This window comes from Cottoperca gobio, chromosome 13 (assembly GCF_900634415.1).
Source record: "Cottoperca gobio chromosome 13, fCotGob3.1, whole genome shotgun sequence".
In the NCBI taxonomy this organism is placed as follows: Eukaryota; Metazoa; Chordata; class Actinopteri; order Perciformes; family Bovichtidae; genus Cottoperca; species Cottoperca gobio.
Window position 1 is genome coordinate 1,076,887 of NC_041367.1, and position 22,166 is coordinate 1,099,052.

General features: G+C 44.0%; 1 protein-coding gene across 1 annotated transcript in view; it reads right to left on the reverse strand.

The window, feature by feature from the left end:
* The window catches only part of ecel1 (endothelin converting enzyme-like 1), a 44,496-nt gene extending 23,637 nt beyond the window's left edge, over positions 1-20,859 (reverse strand). Inside the window, exons 1-6 of the mRNA XM_029446455.1 lie at positions 20,002-20,859; positions 18,696-18,764; positions 16,765-16,875; positions 16,489-16,581; positions 13,885-14,009; positions 5,164-5,386 (exon numbers count right to left, since the gene is read on the reverse strand). Coding sequence (XP_029302315.1) covers positions 5,164-5,386; positions 13,885-14,009; positions 16,489-16,581; positions 16,765-16,875; positions 18,696-18,764; positions 20,002-20,859 — 1,479 coding nt within the window. The remainder of the gene's footprint in view (positions 1-5,163; positions 5,387-13,884; positions 14,010-16,488; positions 16,582-16,764; positions 16,876-18,695; positions 18,765-20,001) is intronic.
* Between the last annotated feature and the right edge of the window lie 1,307 nt (positions 20,860-22,166).

The following is a 22,166-nucleotide window of genomic DNA, read 5'->3' on the forward strand; positions in this document are numbered from 1 at the left end:
ATTTTCTGTGTAATGCCAAATTCCATGTCCAATATGTATTTACAGCTGACCCTATTTGCAGCTGAAGCACACCACAGATGAAATGCGACTGTCTGTAATGGCATAAGGCTGGCAGCTGCACTGCAACATACAAGCACAGAAATGTGAGTATTAAGCCACCATGAAACCATAATTACTGAGAATGTCTTTTATCCTTGACGGATTATTTCTGAATTCCAGAAGAATCCATGAAGAGAAAGTCACCTCCACCTTAATGAAATATTAGGGATGTGCTAAGAGTCCTATCAAAGCTGATTATTTTCCCTTCTGCTTGTTTTTGTTGTTCACACAAGGAAAACTAAGTACGTAGGAGCACAGCCCGGCCTCCCTGTGAAAGAGCTTTATAACAGGGATGTTCAGATCCACATTTATTGGCTCAAATACCGAGAAGAAATAGGATTGACTTCGCTTCAATCTCTGAACCGGTGTATATTTGGCCTTTAATTCCCTTCACACAAAACTCTCAGCAAAGATGGGAAATACCATCATAGTTTATCTAAAGTATGAATATTAGTTGTATACAAATTAGGCTATCGAATAACATCAATTACAAATCATTAATTTGATTTGATGTAGTTCTGAGACTGTATCCTCTGAACACACACCCCAGCCTGTCAGGCCTACATTGTGGGGACCCTTTAATTTTGAAGCCAGCAAGGTAACAGAAAGACCCAACAACCCGCTGCAGGAAGAGTGCTGCAGACAGTGAGTAATGGACGTCATTTGGATTCATTTAAATGAAAAACAGATTTGCTTATTTTGATCGTTGGACCCGTACGGACTAAAGGAATATAAATAATCCAGTAATGGACACATATTTGGATTTTATGACCACATTTCTTAGTGTCTCTTGTTTACCAGGCCAATAAATCTGAATGAATTATACTTTAGTGCTCTTGGTTTGATCCAAGGTCTTGCACAATCGTCCAACATCGATGTTTCTTTGTGGTGAGAGTGTCGAGGAACAAGAAACTTTTAAACAAATTATACTGGAGCTTTCTCAAACTACTCGATCACGTTTACTACTCCTAAAAGACACTGGGACATGTTGCGTCCTTCAGCTCCCTCTTCATTGGTGATTCAGGATAACTAGAAAGCTTGTCTTTCCCGCCCTGTCTCCCGTCTCTCAGCTGCAGCTCCAGAGACTCATTAGTTCCTGTTCCTGCTGAGGTAAGCAGCATCAGCGAGTCAGTCAGGGCTACACGCATCACCCCTGCCTACAGGTCCGGTACCTCTCGAGCTGATAACGAGGTCTCCAACCTGTGGACAGGCCAACATAGTGCAGACTGATGTCTAAGCAATGTGAAATGATCAGTGGGATTGACAGTAACAAAAATGCAATAAACCAGCATGAGACTTTCTCTCCATTAGACTCTACATACATACAAAGATGGAAGGATGGGATTCGCAGACACAAACCTGCCGTACTGTAGGCCTGATCTTAAAGCTCCTTCTCCTTTCTTTAATGAATCAGAAAGGCTTCACTAGCCTGAAGCATTATTGAAATTTACACTTTGTATCTAGTTAAATCTTAGGACATTAGGAGCTTCGGAACTTCAATTAAGGTAAAGTACATAGAAAGTAATTAGCGGCAGAACGTTTCCAGTTGTGTCAGACTTGCTTTATGCTTTATAGTGCTGAACATTTTGCAGAGATTTAAAAGATCGAAAGAGAAAACTAAAGGCAGCTCAATGTTGGATAAAGCAGGTCAGGAGTATAAGAAGAAGAAGAAGGTGAAAGGGAGATGATGGAGGGCTTAAGGAAAGAGCACAGGGTTACAGAGGTTAGAAATCCCATTGGGAACCATATCCCCATGTCCTCGAGTGGACATGAGACAACGAGATAAGAATACTTATGGGGAGGATTAAGGTGGAAAACAAGGGGACCAAAGGGCGGAGGTGACTGACCTAAGCACAGAGCAAAACAGAAATAATAAAAAGCAGTTTGTGAGAGGTAGAGACGAGAGACAGTTCTGATTGGCATGGATCATATTTCCAGATCCCAGAACAGGAATCAATCCAAATCATTCAGCCATGTCAAAATCCAAAGCTGGACACCCGCACCCCCCAAGACAAAGACAAAGACAAAGGTGAACTAGGAAAGAATATCAGATGAAATAATGTGTTTGTGAAATTATGGAATTTCCAAGATTAGAGATGATTGTAAAGTATTAAATGTGTTCAGTATTAAGTAAAGTCATAACTGGAATCCTCCACCAACCCGTCAAGTTGCAGTTTACATCAACGTCTGTCCAGGTATGGCTAAAACGTGTTATGTGAGGTCATAGCGACCTTTGACCTTTGGCCACCAAAATCTAATCAGTTTATCCTTGAGTCAAAGTGGATTTTGTGACAAATTTGAACAAATCTCCTCAAGGCGTTCCTGAGATATCACGTTCAAGAGAATGAGACGAACAACCTGAAGACATAATGCCTTGACATTCAATTCAAGGCCAAGGTGTGTGTGTGTGTGTGTGTGTGTGTGTGTGTGTGTGTGTGTGTGTGTGTGTGTGTGTGTGTGGGCACAACATCTAAATACGAACACTATGAGTCAGTCTGGCTCTTTGTTGTTACATCCTTCTGGAGACCGGTTTATTTGCAGCAGTGTAGCTAATCAGATGCAATTAAAGTGCTGCAAGATTGTGACAACAAATATTGTTTCAGGCTGTTTTGTAAAGTAACTCAAGTTTGGATTGAACTATCGTCAGTCGTCTCTCGTTCTCTCTGAAGGTGCCACGCGATGCTGCGTGGAAAGAGGCAGAAGAAGATATACGTTGTGTCTCTATACACACAGTACAGGATGCATGGTTCACACAATGTTAACAGGAAGTGAGTAATGTACGGACAATAAATCTAAATAATTAAGATTTATGTTTTGTGTCCCGAGAGCCGTCTGTAGCTGAAATAACTCCTTCATTACCTTTGTACATCGGGACAACTATGTACGTTAACATCTTGTGTTTCGTCAGTCTGGCTGCAGATGCCCTCAGACTTGTGTGTGTTTCTCTCCTTTGCACACCTGCACACCTGCACACCTGCTCTGCATCAGCCTCGTGAGTCCTTCCCTGCAAAGCTCATTCCCCTCACCTGAGCTTCATCCACTCGGCAGATTAGTTTGTATTTAAATTCTGCTCAGAGCTGGATCCTTGGTCTTGTTCTGAGATGTTCAGTTTTGTTTTTGTTAAAGTTATTCGGGTTGCTCCTCTCTTCACGACACATTTGCCTCTCTAGTTTTAGAAACTGTTTCATATGAACAATATATTCAATAACTTTTCGTAATGTAAAAGTTAATCTTGTTTTTTACAACCCACAATTTACAAAGTTCTGTTAACCTCACTGTGAACAATGAGTGTGCACATATGAAATTGGAGCACGACTGGAGCCAATGTGTTGCATCGGCCTGTTGGACGAACACTCAGTTCTGAATGAAACTAAACAGAATCGTCTGACCAAAATTCAGGTCAAACATTTGGCAGGTTCAGTTGTTGTTCAGCCGGCTGTTTTATACCCGTGCAGAACTCCACGTGCAGTTCTAATTTAAGTTTTTAGTTTTTTCAAATGTAATGGCCACTTCCTGCGTTTCTGCTTGCTCTCACCTCTCAGAGCTCCCGGATACTTACTATACTATACTTACTATAAATCACTGGGACTGTAATGTTTCGTAGATAATAGCTCAAGATTACGAGTGTAGCCTAGCAACAGCACAAGCCTACACTGCAGTGACTGGAAATGTGGTGCTTAGTTAATAATATATCTAATAGTTATATAAAGCTAATTAGCAGCATCCGTTCTCCACAAACAAAGCGCTGGAACCCATACTTCACCGGGTGGAAGTGAATGGAATATGTGGAATAATGCTTTTTAACACAGTAAAACTAGCTTCATTAAACGTCAGTGGGCCATGGCTACTTCCGTTCTCTCTGGATGAAATGCATCTTTGGCAGGAAGATCTTGATTTTATGTTTTTAGGTCAATCCCTCCCAACGTCAGTGTTATGAATGAGGCTCGAGTGCGTAAGAAAGGACGTGGAGTTGCCATTACGTCATTTCAATGATTCTCTCCAATGCACGCAGATATCATATGTGGCTCTTCACCTAAATTCTCTTCTATGGACTGACTCAGCATGTGACAGGACTTGTGCACTCTGGACTTAATTATCTCCGAGGCTCTGAGCATTTCTGAGTTGTGGTGACTGACGTTGCTCTTTGTGCTCAGTCCTGTGTTTTCTTTGTGCACACAAACGTTCAAACAGACGTTCACACAAAACTTTCTCAGTTAAACCTTGTAGATAATATCAATAAACAAATTACAAATGGTTTTGATACTAATGCATCCACTAAAGTGAAGGTTGTCTCTGGTAAGATTAGATCTGGATAAAGGAGAAATTATATGCTGGTGAGAATAGAAAACCAAAATCTCCAGGATCATCAGCTGAGAGCGTGGTTAAGATAATCTAATGAACAATGTCTTATTTATTAAGTTTGCAATGTATGACCTATGTAGCCCTGAGTATGACCCATGCCATATGTGCATAATTTGACATGACTGACATGGACTCCATGCTCTAATGAAGTTAAGGGAACCCTTTAATGATCATGAGGAAGTGACCTTCTGTTTTAGATTAGTGTCATGATCTTATGTGCTTCAATGTATGCTTGGGAGACAAGGTGTGTGTGTTCATTAAGAACACAAATATAAGGGGTAGAGTCTCTTCATGAGTTGGGACACTACGCGGTTGTGCTTGGAAGCAGGTAGTGTTCTCATTATTATTGTTTGTTGTGCAACAAAATAATAATTGTTAGCTATATCTGTGTCTGTGCTTTATTGATTCCTCTCTGTTTCATACCACAATGTTGTGAGCGATGAATATCCACGACAGCGTTTAAACAACACGCTGATATTCCTCGACTTGAGGGCGTTCACGACAATATTCAAATGTTTTACTATTTCTCCAACACCACATGAACGTAGCATAAAAGTGAAGGTTTATGTATTCGCCTGTGATTCGGAGCCGCTCTGAAATTTAATGAGTTCTTAGTAGTTTTTACGTAATTCTGCCGACAAACGGACAACCCGAGTCAAAAGCATAACTTCCTAATGACCGTCGGCCCGCCCTCACACGTACCTTGGCCTTGCTCTGTGAAGAGAAGTGCTGCTGGACGAACAGGGCTCCCAGGGCCATGCCGAAGTGTTTGTTGGCCTGAGTGAGGCAGAGCCGGCCGAGCTCCAGCTGCTGCTCGGTGCCGTCGATCTCCCGAGAAAACTCGTGGATGGTGCTGCGGAAGGCGGTGGACAGGTGTTCGCTTAGCGCCGCCACAATGCGCCACAGCATGTAGTTATGGAGAACCCTGGGACGGAGGGAACAAGAAAGAAGGGTCAGTCACATTGTCATAGATTTAGATTTGATTCATCTTTGAGGAACAGCTTTATGTGTTTCAGAAGAGCCATGTTTTTCATAACTGGAGTTTTAAAGGTAACTTTTAGGCAACAGACACAAATATACACAATTAAAACACAGAAAAGAAGCCATTTAACTATTTAGCATTCTTAGTTACTTATGGGTTACTTTTTTTTTATACATTATAATAATTAATCAAATATAATTTATTGGGTAATAAAGATAAAACCGTCCGTAACCCTTTATGATAAATTCTTATTTACGTGGATCATTGTCACCATTTTGATCATTTAATGATCAAAATTTAATTAAACCTTTGACATTTGGCCGTAGTGCCCTCAAATAATTGACAACACTAAAGGTGTAATGATGAAAGTCCAGGCCTGTGAGAGACGGATGCTTTTGATTCAGGGAAACAATAGTTATAAGTTGCCAGTAGCAGCTACATCCTTGAGTGTATTAAACTGAACAAGGGTTTGTTTTATTTATTATGAATTAAATGTTCCAGTGGTAAGAGAAAAAGGCTTTAATGTAAGACTGCAGCTCACTTCCTCTTGGGGTTTTCTTTGTAAAGTGACATCTACTGTGTATAAACTGTAATCTTGCTCCATCTGGCCCAAAGTTCTGTTTTTCCATCTGGCCTTGGAGCCACTTAAGTGTCAGAAAAGTTTGAGAGAAAACAAGAGGGAGACAGTGATGGAGAGCGAATGGTGAGGAGTCAAGAGGGCCCAACAGTTTAAGAACAGCTCCCTGTAATCCAGAGTGACTCACAGCGGAGAGGCAGCAGAGGGGTGAGAAAAATGTTGTGTGGCAGTAGAGAAAATGGATCATTTATGTATTCAAGCTGTGTCTTCTCCCCCCAGGCGAGGGAGTGCTGGTGTGTCTTCGTGCCCCCACCGGGTGCACACATCTCCTCTGCCCCACGGGGACAAATGCCCCCCTCTCCCACTGCGAGGCCCCATGCAGACCTCAAGGCATGTTGTTGTTATTTTTCCCAGTTTTTATTTTTATTTTATTTTCCCTATGCATGACAGATATTAAATCAAAAGCGCCTTGGCAGCAGCACCCCGAGGTCCAGCCAAAAAAGCACTTGTGAAGTGAATTTAATTGACGGGAAAAGGGAGAGCGAGGCGGGAGGTGGAGGAAGGGAGGGTGAATAAATGAGAGACTCAGGTGGTGTCCTTGATCATCAGTACCATCAACTCATAGACATGTGTTAGAGGTGTGGCTGCTCTGCTTGATTTGCTGCTTTATGCCACTTTGTTGTCACCTGCTTGTTGCAGATTATTTGTTATCGTCACACTTGAGCAGGTGTGAGTTTATATATGCAAGTGAGTGTATGTGTGTCGGAGTGTGTGCGGCTGTATGCATGGAAGTCATCTATATGATAATTAAAACTACAGCATGTCTCTCCTTTGTGTGGAGAGATGAGGGACATTTTACTTGAAGCAAAAGTAATGATAATTATCTTTTGGGGTAGAGCTGGAAGCTAAAGGAGGTTTGGATTTACAATTTTCACATTTTTCCAGCTGATACCTCGATATGCTGATGATGATGTATTGTACGACGTCAGGACGTAACGTGATTGTATTTTATCGTTGTTAAATGTCCCACTGTAACCGCGTTTACATTCTTTTATTCAATGTGTGATAAAGACTTGAAGCTTTGTCGTGTGCCGGCGCTTTGTCTATATTGTGTTCTCCTTGTTCTTCTGTCTTTAGTTGTCTTCCTGTTTTATTTTGGTATAATCGCCCTTGTCTCTCGTTTCAGATGCTTCACTTCCGGCCCTCCTTGCCGGCAAACATCAGCTGAGGCTCATTCGTTTTTCAGATATTTGGTCATAAATATACTATATAAATTATTGAAAGCTGCACATCTCCAACTTCTCAGCGAGGTAACCAACTACTTACTTAAAAAGTCATAGTGTGTACAGCATAACATGAGATTATGGTTGCTCACAGAATTATGTAAAAAGTCCAATTATTGCCTGAATTCTTTATTAAATAGACAGTTTGTTGTGCTGCCCCCTCTATTCTGATGCCTCTAGAATTAAACTAGTAAATAGTGTTTCGCCAAATCAACCAGGACTCAAATCTCAAGGATTGCCACTTTGAGGGATCACCAAAGTTTTTACCATTCATCCCGAGGGGAACATGAATGTCTGAACCAAATTTGATGGCAATCCATCCAATAGTTGTTGAGACGTTTCATTCAAAACCACAGAAGTCAATCTCATGCCGGGACCGAAGGAAAGGTCTGGGGATCACAGGATTTATCCTCTGGGGAACATGAATGTCTGCACACATGACATGGGGATCCATCCAACAGACAACCACAAGGGGTAACAGGTAGAGTTTAACTTAATAATGTAGTACCAACTTCTAACATACTACTATCTTTGACCCGTAGCTCCTTCAACATAAAACCTTCAGCAACTAAATTGGACTCTTCCAAAACATGTAACCCATAATCCATTTGTCTTTGGCTGCATAGAAACTTCCCTACAGTCTCAAATCACCGGACTCTCCCCTACAGGGTCACACGTGTACATGCCAGTGTGTGCTTTGTGCCGTAATGGAGTCACAGCGGCGCTAAATGAAAGCAGAGGGCCTGATGGTGAGAGTGCTGTACGGATCAAGCAGTAAGTCTTAATCACCGGAGGACTGAGTGAAGGCTCATTAGCTGAATGGATCTTAATAGGGCTAGTTAGGGAGATGAAAAGACACAGTCCCCTTGCACTGCATCAACACATTACCCCAGGTAATGACCCTGTAGGGAATGAAGGAGGCAAGGACTCCTCTGTTCCAAACTTCACTGGAGTTGCACTGTAAGGACTGACAGTGAGGATAAATGAGGTCAATTTATATGTTAAAGTAGAATTACAGCCTCGCAGGTCCCCCGGTCGCAGGGTCAGTGGTTCGATCCCCGGCCACTGCGGTCAACATGTCCTTGTGCATGATATTGAACCCCGGTGGCAAGGCCAATGGGGTGTGTGTGATTGTTTAACACTACTGATGAGCAGGTGGCACCATGTGTGTGTATGAATATGGTCGGACATGTGTTGAAAGTTGGTCGCAAAGACATATATATCCAGTCTATTTACAGTTATATGAATCTGTCCAAAGTTCCAAACCACCAAAGTCCCCCAAATGTTAGACGATGTTCCCGACCGGGAAAATTGGAACAACCACTCGGAGAGTCATTTCACATTTCATGGCTCAGCTGATCCGTTCTCTTTGTTCTCCGTACTAACTACTGTCAACACTCAGACATACAACAGGCCTACAAAACATCTTCTTTGTAGCGTCCATTTTGTTTCCCCATTAGGACTTAAAGCTCATGAACACGACTTCCCGAGGAGAACGGGACTGCACATTCGGGCTTGGCGGAGGTCTGCGTGTCTGTGTCTGTGTCTGTGCGTTCTAGTTAAAGGTATTATTATCGTACAATGAGCGCAACTAAATAAACACATGAAATGATAGACTCTCCCTTACCCTTAAATTCCTCAGGAAAATTAACCGGATTCCCACACACACACACACACACACACACACACACACACACACACACACACACACACACACACACACACACACACACACACACTCTGGGGAGTGATGGAGGGAGCAGACGGAGAGAGAGCGGTGGCGAGGGTGGAGTGTGTGAGAGAGACGCTGGTGTTGTCATTATGCTTTCCCCTTCATTGGAGGCCTGCTCATCTGGCTAATGGGATTGGCTGCAGTCAATGCAGCGCGTGTCTGCACACACACACACACACACACACACACACACACACACACACACACACACTGGAGGGAGAGAGAAGAAAAGAACAGATGAATGGAGGATAAGGAGATGAAGGAGTGACTGCTCTTGTCAGTAGACTTGTATGACGGGGGAGCCATCAATTGGAGAACATCGGAGGGGTGGAGGCAGAGAACAATGCAGGACCCGGTCAATAGATGCCTATAAAGATGGAGAGTGTGTATTCTCACTGATCGAGGGGATTGAGGGATGGACGCAGAGAAAATGGGAAGGTGATGGATAGATCGAGATGTCAATACACCGCTGAGAATGAAGAAGAGAGGGAGAAAGGAAAAGATGCGTAGAAGAAGAATGATGGCAAGCAAAAGGAGAGGAGGGAGGATGGAGACGGATGAACAATAACGCCCGGGGCTTTCACAGGAAGGTAGAACACAGGTGAGAGACAAGAGAAGAGAAAGAACAGGAAGACGAGAGGAACACTGGAGGGAAGTGAAAGGAGGAGAATGGAGGAAGTAGAGAAAGGGTTCAAAAGAAGGAAAGCAGGATGGTAGAAGGAAGTGCGATCCATTAATTATTAACCATCCGTCATGTCCTCCTGAAACAAACAACTGTCTCACAGACAGATGAACACCTGGCAGCTGTTCTTCTTACCTGTCGGTCAACATTTCTGCTCTCGCACTGAAAAGTCCCAGTTTCTCTGTTTTTAAAGTATTTATATGGATGTCAGTCTGTACAACGGGATTACATCTTCGTGTGTGTGTGTGATTGTGTGAGTGTCTGTGTGTCTGTGTGTGTGTGTGTGTGTGTGTGTGTGTGTGTGTGTGTGTCTGTGTGTGTGTGTGTGTGTGTGTGTGTGTGTGTGTGTCTGTGTGTGTGTGTGTGTGTGTGTGTGTGTGTGTGTGTGTGTGTCTGTGTGTTGTGTGTGTGTGTGTGTGTGTGTGTGTGTGTGTGTCTGTGTGTGTGTGTGTGTGTGTGTGTGTGTGTGTTGTGTGTGTGTGTGTGTGTGTGTGTGTGCGTGTGTGTGCGTGTGTGTGTGATAGAGAGAAGTGAGTGACAGAATCTAGCAGAGTACAAAAGAGTTTTTCTGTGGTCCATTAGATGCCTAGATTGGAAAAAAACCTCCTCCCCATCTGCTCTACTAGACGACGATACTACAAGCCAACACCTCTGCCATGACCTCTGACCCCTGCTGCATGAAACCAAGTGTGTGTGTGTGTGTGTGTGTGTGGGTTTAAGGGCTTATACTTTCTCTGTGGTTAGATGTGCAGGAGATTTTTATAAAACTAGACATGCAATTCTCTGGAATTCTTAGCTTCTTGCTCTTCCCATGACGACATGATGCTCAGCTCAGATGGATTATTAACTGGGTGATCCTGCACGGAGGGGGGTGAGGGGGGGAGGGGGGGGCAGTCATTATTGTTTTATCTAGCTCATGCACTGGTACTGCAGAAAATATATATAAATATATTTCCACTTGTTACGTGCAGTCTCTGTAAAACAACAACTTCCAACGTAGGTTCACTTAGTGTTTGGATTGACGTCACGGCCGTTAGTTCAGTGTGTAAGTCCTGTAACACTCTGAGGGGGAGTCGTGTGTGTTCTGCTCGCTCCCTGTAATATAGAAGGTCTTCTGGTTTAGTTGAAAGACGTCTCCTACAGACACTAGAAGGAAGCCTCTGGGCCTCGGTGTCAGACGCCCAGTGGCACTGAGTTGGGAGGGAGAAGGGGATGAATGGTAATCACCTCTAGCGCCACCATCAGGTCAACACAGTTATTATTGAACACTTTGTTTTATAAACTGAACTTGCTGTTTGGATTGTTGCGACATTGTACTGATTAAAGTCACATTTTCCATATAAGATCCTCACTGATTGCTAGTGAACATAAACATGTAATTACATAAGTACCTGAGAGATGGAGCAGGAGGAGACGGGATGTCGCACCGTCAGGTAACATCCCGTCCTGTGTGCATGAGGCTCGCTGCTGTGTGACTGGAGCAGAACCGGCAGCGTGGAGAGACCCTTAATGTTTCAACCAAGTTCTAATAAGCTATGCTAATGAGCAGCAGCCCTCAGGGAACAGCTCCGTGTGTGTGTGTGTGTGTGTGTGTGTGTGTGTGTGTGTGTGTGTGTGTGTGTGTGTGTGTGTGTGTACTAGCAACGGCAACATTTGTTTAAACCCCAATAAAGACTTACAGACTTCCTCGGAGACAGAACCTGGAGACGGACTGAAGATTACAAAAAGAAAGCCTAGCGTCAGGGGGGGGGGGAGGATGACAGGAGCTACAGAAGTGACGAGGATGGATGGAAAACAACGGAGGAGGTGCAGATGGAGATAAAGGAGGGTGGTGTTGGGGGAAAGATGTGAAGACTTGTGTGAAGGAGACATGAAGTCATGAAGGAACGGTCACCTGCTGCGTGTGGAGAAGACTATCCCACCAGGAGAGGAAGAGGATCTAAGTAATGATCTTTCTTAACTCTCATCCACCAACATATTAACAAACATCCCAAGACTTATCGTAGCTATCGAGTATTTTAGTAATCGAGTAAAAATGAAAAATACTTTTGCTTTATTAAGAAGCAGCATTAAATATACACAAGAGAAAATAAGAATGTTTAAAGCATAAAATCATCACAACTATTATTTAGCACATTAAGTTGTAATGAATGTAACTGAGACAATCATCACACATATAAACACTTCCATCCAGCACAACTATCAAACTACAATTCATTACCAATAGAAAGATGCTTAATATCTATTTTTCTGCACCACGGGGAAAAGAAGCAAAGTCTGTGCAAGTTTTAATCTCAGCTGGAAGCAGCTTCTGCACTCGACGGCCGTAAATGAAGAAGCAGATTGTGCGAAGGCAGCGGGATGTTTCTGAGTTCAGAGCAGATCGGGAGGTTCTGCTCAGAGCGGAGCTGAGGAAAAGCTCCTTAAAGATTACTAAGACACTTCTCTTCATATATTGGAGGGGGGGGGGGCAGGCTGCATTTTACTATGTTGTTTACTGCTGGTGGTTATTTTGAACCAATGAGGCGTGTTTAGCAAGATAAATACGGAACATCTTCTGTTCCCATTTGGCATTTGATTCCACAACTAAGTGAAAGTCGATTTGAACTTTGAGGGTGCAGAGAGGAGAGAGACTCAGGTGCACAACAGACGAGCAGAGAGGATGATTGAAACATCGTGTAGAATCTATTACTACAGCCATCGGGGGGGGGGGATAGATGGAGAGACAACTCAAAGACAAGATTGGTAAACAACAAGGGGAGAGACGGAGCATGTGGCTGCTGCAACCTGAGGAGCAGCGAGCTATTGGAGGCTAGCTGCTCCGTCACATTATGAATTATGAATCTCTTAATGATGCGACTCGATGCGTGATGGAGGGTTAGGGTTACAAAGAACATTTCACAAAGAAGGGGGAGCTGCAGGAGTCCAGATAAAAGATCAGGCACGCACGCAACTCGTTTACCTGCTTCATAAAGAACCAACGACCTCACCTTGTATTAAACTTTGTATTCAAAATCTAATTATTGTCAATTTGGCAAAAACGAATTTATGGCATTTTGATGAATTAGTGTATTTAGTGATGGATCAGCACTGAGTCCAGCAGAGGTCGGAGGTCACACCTGGTGACCTGCTGAGATGATGCAGACGTTAGAAAGAACTGCACAACGTGTCATATTGTCTTGTATTATAATGCTCTTAAAAACAAGTGACGACCCGCAGGATCCACACTTTATACCACCAGAACACAACATTCCAGAAGGAGTCGTTTGCACCGCACATGATGACCGCAGAGTTTGAAGAAGTTGGACTTCCGCACATTCTTCTGGTAATTATCGGATAACGGAAACCCGGGGATGAGGTAACGAAATTACCAACACTGAATGCACCATAATGTCCCGAACTGGTGAGTCATGAAATGACCAAAGTGTGTGAATAGGTCACGCTGCTGTACACACAGACACGTATCCAGACGCAGACATAAATGACAAGCAAGTAATCCAGCTGCCAGTCAGCCGTGCACGAGAGCGCTGTGTGTGTTTGTGTACAGCACACTACTATTGGCGAGCTGTCAGCTGCCGTGACACACACCCCGACAACCCTCTATGGTGTCCACCAGGAGTCTGTCAAGAAGAAGAAGAAGAAGAAGGGGGGGGGGAAGTGTGTGTCTGCGTGTGTGTGTGTCCGTGCATGTGCATCTGTCTGAGTCTGCAGGTGGCACAGAGGTGTGTGTGCAGATCAATAATAATCAGCTGCAGTAGAACTGGAAGTTCACACAACAGATACTAACCTCCAACACACACACACACACACACACACACATGCACACACACACACACACACACACAAGCACACACACACACATGCAAACACACACACACACAAATACATGCACAGCAGCACTCAAAAGCCAATCTATACACCTTGTGACACTGCATTGTAGTCCAAACTATCGTGAGACACACACACACTCTCTCACACACACACACACACACACACACACGCACGCACACACTCACACACAAAAGAACCTCAAACAAAAGCACTTACTCACGTTTAAAAAGTACGGACTCAGAAATGCCTGCGTCTAATTTGATCGATTTCTCACACACCTCTGCACCCTCACCCCCCCCCACCCCCCCACCCCCCGCCTGTCCTCTCTCTCCTTACCTCTGCGAAGTGGACTTAATGATGTCGGAGACTTTCTGAATGTAATCGGTGGCGAGCACCACGATCTCTGCGTCTTCGGATATGTTGTCGTGGAAGATTCTGTCCAGCAGGCGTTTCCAGTGCAGCTGCGGTGAGAGGACGGAGAGCGTTCAGTTTCAGCTTCAGCTTCAGCATCAGCTTCAGCATCAGCTTCAGCTTCAGCATCAGCATCAGCTTCAGCATTAGCATCAGCATCAGCTTCAGCATCAGCATCAGCTTCAGCATCAGCATCAGCTTCAGCTTCAGCATCAGCATCAGCATCAGCTTCAGCTTCAGTTTCAGCTTCAGCATCAGCATCAGCATCAGCATCAGCATCAGCTTCAGTTTCAGTTTCAGCTTCAGCTTCAGCATCAGCATCAGCTTCAGCTTCAGCATCAGCATCAGCTTCAGCATCAGCTTCAGCTTCAGCTTCAGCTTCAGCATCAGCATCAGCATCATTTTCAGCTTCAGCATCAGCATCAGCTTGAGCATCAGCATCAGCATCAGTATCAGCTTCAGCTTCAGCTTCAGCTTCAGTTTCAGCTTCAGTTTCAGCTTCAGTTTCAGCTTCAGCTTCAGCATCAGCTTCAGCTTCAGCTTCAGCATCAGCTTCAGCTCAGCATCAGCATCAGCTTCAGTTTCAGCTTCAGCTTCAGCTTCAGCATCAGCTTCAGCTTCAGCTTCAGCATCAGCTTCAGCTTCAGCATCAGCTTCAGCTTCAGCTCAGCTTCAGCTTCAGCTTCAGCATCAGCTTCAGCTTCAGCTTCAGCTTCAGCATCAGCTTCAGCTTCAGCTTCAGCATCAGCTTCAGCTTCAGCTTCAGCATCAGCTTCAGCTTCAGCTTCAGCATCAGCTTCAGCTTCAGCTTCAGCATCAGCTTCAGCTTCAGCATCAGCTTCAGCTCAGTCAGCTTCAGCTTCAGCTTCAGCCAGACAATCAAAACTCACACAACAAATATATGTGAAGAACCTTCACTCATACCTTTGATCCCAAAGTGAAGGAAACATATGAAGTACATCATTCTGATTGGTTCGTTTTGTTTCTTTATTTGATGCTTTCTATTGTTTTTATCTCAAAACTTTGATTCTTTTTTGAGTTATTTCTGGATTGTATGCAGTTTTATGTGACAATACAATACCAATAAAATATAAATGTAACTGTTTTTATTGTGTATTGAGTTTCACACACTGGACGGGTGTACTAAGAACACGCCATGAAGATCACTGCTCAGTCAAGGAAAGTGCAAACAGGTGTGTCTGATGTCATGTCGGGGGGGGGACGGGGACGTGAGACAGATCTGCAGTAAATTACTTTAATATGTGTTTTGCTCATTGCTTTGGACGGGTGGCCGCACATAAAGATATCAGCAGTAACTTACGGATCTTGTATTAATGCTGTGATCATTATTCTGTGTGCCTGCTCGGCTCAGACCCCCCTGTGCTTCCCGGGCAGGTGGTACGTTCCAGTTATGGGTGGAGAAGGCAACACGCTGTGACTGGATGAAGGGGGGGGGGGGGGCTGCAGCGTGCTGTAGTCTGGAGTTCTGTTCCTTCAGTTTAATTTAGTTAAAGTTGTCGTGTAGACTTTGTTTCACTGAACTTCTGGTTCATGAATAACCTCAGCTGGCTCTGTGTGCACATTCTGTTCATATCTTTAATATCTCAACATTCATTTAGCTTTAAAAAAGTGTAAAAGTGTGACTACGCTCCTCGACAGCGATCTATTCTGTTAGAGTTCATCATTATTTCTTGTATTTGCTTTGTTTTCTCGGTTGTTTGCAGCGTCCTCTTAACTTTAACTCTGTTTTCTTACAGTGGATTCATTCCAGTGATTGATCTTCAGGGTTTTACATCCAGATCCAAGTTAAAGCCAATAAATAGCAGCAACTCACTGAAGCCATTTCTTTAGCTTTTTTCTGGATGAATCTTTATCCTCTTTTATTTCTCCTCGTCAGCATCTCGCGACCCTTTTATTCAAAATTCACACTTTTTTCTGTTTGTGTGTTTTTGTTTTGGCTGACGAGCTTAAACTGGAAGTGTTTATCTCCCTCTGAGAACATTCCTCATCCATCCCTCCCTCGACCATGAAGCATCCTGAGGATTTTATATCATTGTTCCCGAGTGCCGCCTCCCTCCCCTCTCCCTCCCTCCCTGTGTCTCCCCCCCCCTTCCTTCATTTCCAACACCCCCAATGTCTCCTCATTTTCTCCTTTTCTCTCTACCTACTTCTTTTATTCTGTACCTCAACCTCCCGTCTACCCCTGCAGGGCGGACAGCTTTTGTGAGTCACTTAGGCCTCTGTGTGTGTGTGTGTGTGTGTGTGTGTGTGTGTGTGTGTGTGTGTCACACTCGCCACACTACTTAAAATGCTCGGTTGGACTTCAAATCTTAATCCATCACGTCTGCTTCTACCCAAAATGCATTGCACACACATACTTGTAAATGATGGGTATGTATATGTGCTGTATGTATGTGTGTGTGTGTGTGTGTGTGTGTGTGTGTGTGTGTGTGTGTGTGTGTGTGTGTGTGTGTGTGTGTGTGTGTGTGTGTGTGTGTGTGTGTGTGTGTGTGTGTGTGCAGCACTCACACTGGGAGCAATGTTCTGTAGCTGCCTCAGGGTGATGCGGTTATACATGGTGCTGATGTCCTTTCTTTGGTCATCATATTCTGACACAGTGATCTGCAGAGAGAGAGAGAGTTTTAACTCAACACTGCACACACACTGCACACACACTGCACACACACTGCACACCCATACGCATGCATGCACATAAACACACACACACACACACACACACACACACACACACACACACACACACACGCACACACACACACACACATGCATGCACAATAAACTCACATTGGCCAGACGCGTCTCCAGCTGTATAATCTCCTTGGACTTCTGAGTGGCGTTGTGGGCTCCCAGCATGCTCAGCAAGCGCTCCATCAGAGCCTTGTACGCCGCCAAGATCTGAGAAGCACAACGACATCAGCTTTAATAGACAGAAGGAGCAGCGACATCATCAGTACTGTCCGGTGACGGGGTGGACATGTGGCAAAGTGGACAGGATAACAAAAGCACAGCAGGCGACAGAGCAAAACAGGTGGATTGATGAAGAGGAGAGAGAGAGATGGGTTTTGACAGATGGAGAAGGAGAGGAGGGAGGGGGGGGGAAGAAAAGAGGGCAGTAGTGGGGGGGAGGAAGGAGAGAAGGAGCCAAACTGAAAGGAAAGATGAAGTAAGGAGGGAGAGAAGGAAGGACGAAGAGGGAAGGAGCAGAAACCTCAGCAGTCTTAAACCTGCAGTCTCCGTAAACTGCAGCAGGGGGCGACTCCTCTTGAGTCAGATTGTATAGAAGTCTATGAGAAAATGTTTCTACTTCTCTCTAACAACCAGCAGGGGGCGACTTCTCTGTAACCTCCAGCAGGGGGAGACTCCTCTGCTTGTATAGAAGTCTATAAGAAAATGTTTCTGCTTCTCTCTTGATTTATTACCTCAGTAACATTTCCCTGATGAGTTTATGTCTCATGTCTTCAACATGATGTTCCTTCAGTAACTTATGGAAACATTTAGAGTAAAATAGATATGAAGCAGCGTCTCTTTAGGGCGGGGCTACCCATGATTGACAGGTCGTTACCACGTGCTGTCTTACGACTTTAACTCTTTTACAGTTTGTGTTTTCACTTCATGAAAGTTAATTGTACCATTTTTGTTGCCGAAAAATGTATTTATTGTATCTCATGTACAGTAGTCCACAAAACAATGGCTGTAGAATGTAAGATGTAGAATGTAAGATGTAGGATGTAGAATGTAGGATGTAGGATGTAGGATGTAGAATGTAGGATGTAGAATGTAGGATGTAGAATGTAGGATGTAGGATGTAGAATGTAGGATGTAGGATGTAGACTGTAGGATGTAGCATGTAGAATGTAGGATGTAGGATGTAGGATGTAGACTGTAGGATGTAGCATGTAGAATGTAGGATGTAGGATGTAGAATGTAGGATGTAGCATGTAGAATGTAAGATGTAGGATGTAGAATGTAGGATGTAGGATGTAGAATGTAGGATGTAGAATGTAGGATGTAGGATGTAAGATGTAGCATGTAGAATGTAAGATGTAGGATGTAGAATGTAGGATGTAGGATGTAGAATGTAGGATGTAGAATGTAGAATGTAGGATGTAGAATGTAAGTTGTAGGATGTAGGGTGTATGATGTAGAATGTAGAATGTAGATGTAGAATGTAGAATGTAGGATGTAGGATGTAGAATGTAAGATGTAGGATGTAGGATGTAGGATGTAAGATGTAGGATGTAGAATGTAGAATGTAGGATGTAGGATGTAGAATGTAGAATGTAGGATGTAGAATGTAGAATGTAGGATGTAGGATGTAGGATGTAAGATGTAGGATGTAGAATGTAGAATGTAGGATGTAGGATGTAGGATGTAAGATGTAGGATGTAGAATGTAGAATGTAGGATGTAGGATGTAGAATGTAGAATGTAGGATGTAGGATGTAGAATGTAGGATGTAGGATGTAGAATGTAAGATGTAGGATGTAGAATGTAGGGTGTAGGATGTAGGATGTAGAATGTAGGATGTAGGATGTAGAATGTAAGATGTAGAATGTAGGATGTAGAATGTAGGATTCAGGGAGGAAATGAGGAGATTGGATAAGTGTTTGGACTAAAAGGGGAAATAAAAAGAAAGGATACATCCTTTACATTGAAGGATGTAGGGTGAGGACAGAGAGAAGGAGATAAAAGAAGGAAGCGAGGAAGCATGTTTACCTTCACACTGTCCTCATCCTGTCCCAGGTAGAGGCTTCTCTCAGGCAGCGTGAGCCCCTCCTGATCAATCTGCAATCACACACACACACACACACACACACACACACACACACACACACACACACACACACACACACACGTGTTGTGTAGCCCTCAACAGATGCATATTCAAAGGATTGGTTAATATTTCAACAATCTGTAATTATGCCAACATTTACAAGCCATTCAACACACCGTACGCTAAACATATGAATTATTTATAATATTTGATAAATAAAGCCCACGTGTCGAGTCATTCTGTGTGTTGGACTGATAATCATCTTTTATTAAATCTCAGATATTCACCAGCTAATATTACTGTCGCAAACCATGAATCTACTTATTCTTTTAGAATATTTTAGAGATAAACTGAAGGCTGAAGTATTTCTTTAAGTGTTCATCTGAACAGTTTGTCATACAAAGTTGAGAACAGGGCTGTTTGTCCGGCCGTGTTAGAGATATTTATATTTATAATGTCAGTCTATAGAAGCTGAAACAAAACGTTTAGTGTCGCTTCAAATATTCTAAGTTGAAAGTTCACTTACTATCTTTTGCCTACATCTCCACACCCTCTACTTGCTGCAGAGGGTTTATAAGATACAATCGAAAGCTGGGGAAAAAAGCTAGAGAGTGCACCTTGAGTTTAGAATATTCTATCACAGATGTGTTCCCAAGTTTACCTCCATGCTCAAGTTCACTCACACCAAGTTAGGGAGCTGATAAAGCACCGAAAGGAATGTTACTAGTGTCATGTGACTGTGCTGTTCCACCTGACAAGATAACATTAATAGGATTACACACACACACACACACACACACACACACACACACACACACACACACACACACACACACACACACACACACACACAGGTTGTTCTCATTCACTATTGTTGGCTATACCTATAAACTCTAATGTGTGTATATCCCACAAAGTCTATTTGTATGAATTCCACATTATTGTGAACCCGGAAGTATAAAGAGCGACAAAGGAAGGAGGTCGGGGGGAATGTATTTGTCACGTAACTTTTGTACTTAACTTTCCAAACCTGTTTCCTGTGAAGACGGAAGTTTATTGTGAAAAGACTTTATGCTACATACAGTATAAACTATATTACCTGCGGAAATTGACATGTGTCAATACCTTTTCATAAGATGCCATACAAACCGCTGTATGAGGATACATTGCACACACACCCACACACAAACTTAACACACACCTTACAAACACATTCATATATTTTAGGACCCCCATCCTTATGCTCACCCTGATTGCATTCCTGGAGGAGTTTTTGTCGTCCACATTGACAGTGAGGGAGAAGAAGACGGCGGTGCTGTACACCCCCTGGGTCCTGTACAGAAGCTCATTGAAGTCCGGCCTCTGCGGGGCGCCCTCTCTCTCCCACCCGGGAGCACCGGGAGGAGACCCCACCAGGTCCCACCCCCCACAGCTGTCTATCACATCCGTCATGGGGTCAGAACCCAGCTTGTCGAGCTCCTGGATGTTGACACAGGACCGATAGAACTCCTTGACCTTGCGCTCTGCTGAGTCGGCGCCATGTCTTCGTATCGGCTCCAGTAGGAGGCGCTGTAGTTTCTCCTCATTGTGCTCTCCTATGGCGGTGATTATGCCGTAGCTGAGCTTGTCCTCGGGGATACCGTGGCGCCTCAGCCAGCCGCCACAGGCGAAAGAGTAGAAGTCCTGGCAAGGTTGGATGGTTGGGTCAATATTGGCCTGGACGAAGCGTGCCGCCCGCAGAAGAGAACGCTTGCGTTGGCAGTCCTGTCGGCACTGTGGGTCCTGCTGGGCGTCCAGAGAAATGTACTTGAGTGCCAACATGCTGCCCAAGATGACGCACATGCCTGCTGCAAAGACCAGTGCAGAGAGGAGGCAGATCTCCCTTCGGCTCCATCGAGGAAGCCCTCCGCTGCTGCTGGTGCTGCTTATGTCTTTGTTTCGTCCGTTGGACAATGTCCCTCCCCGGGTACGCCCCATATGACGGTCCAGGCTGCCCCCCAGGTGAAGGGTCATGCCATTGCTGAGTATGTCACTGCTGTAGCGACTGCCGTATTTCACTTCCTGGAACTCATCATAGTGGGCAGTTAGTGAGTACGTCTTCTCCATGGCAATGGACTGTCACCAGGTGAGAAGTAGGAGCAGGGCGTCGAGAGAAAGGGATGAGAGAAGAGTTATTTCTATGTTTAGTTTGCAGTCATGACAAGTCCTACGAGACAAAAGAGACGACTCCCACCGCAGGGCAAAACACTGAAGTGATGTCAAAATCCTGTTGGCCCTCTTTAGGCAAAGTCCCCTTTATTCTTTTCAAATCAAAAGCCGGCAGAGCGAGGGGCTCTCATTGTGCATGAGGAATCTCACGGGTCCTGCTCTCTCTCTCATCCTCTTTCTCTTTGCTCCCTTTCCATTTGTTCTCCTCCCTCTCTCCAACCAGTTACAGCTGACCTGTCGATACAAATAGAAATGAGATAGGGCAGGGCTGTAAGAGAGAGATAGGAAATTGAATCCATCATTACAACAGCAGAGAATGACAAAATAGCATCTTTTTGGCCACATTCTCCCCACTTTGTATCTTCCTGTTCTTTGTCAGCTAAAGCTGTTGGATTGATTGGTGTGTCATGGACACTGTGGTATTAAAGGTTTATGAAATGTAATCCTATAGTCTTGTAAACTTTAAGAAACATATGTTGTAAGCTTTGAGATGAAATGCACTGCAGATGGTGATTCTGGTTTGAGTAGTCGTCCCGCAGGGACACGATGTCCCCAGGTGACTCACAGCTTCGGATGGATCAATGGAGACAGGGGAGTTGAACATCATCAGCTGGGCATGGAAAGGTGCGGCAATCACCATAACTTAGATTGTGTCAGTCGAAATTGATGTAAAACTTTTTGTTATTAGAGAAGGACGGGGAGAATTTATGTCCTCTGTCTCACCAAAACTGAAGAAACACTCGCACTCAGCACAGAGGGCATCTTATGATCTTCTCTGGGGCTTTGGAAGCAATAACAAGCTATCACTTTAAAAGCAGCAGCTAAAGAATCAATCACATGCGCATACATCCCAAAGTGCTTTCATTTTTACTGAGGATAAATACATTCAAACATTAAGACCCACAATACTCTGGATTCACGGCAATCATGTCCTGCCGCAAAAACAGCAAAGCTTCAGCTGTTTTCTGCTGCTGATGTATCTACATATAGCCTGCAGGCAATATCACAAGCCTTTACACAGAGACTGACTGATGAACTGTTTTTTGGATGCCGTCCCAATGTGAGTTTACACCCTTGCGTGTGTGTTTTCAGTGGCTAGAGGCAGCGAACTTACTGAAAGCTGTGAAGGCGATCTGTGAAAATTGATCCCTGTTATCTCCACTGAGAATAGCGAACTTCAGCACTGATGTCTTTAACAAGCTTTC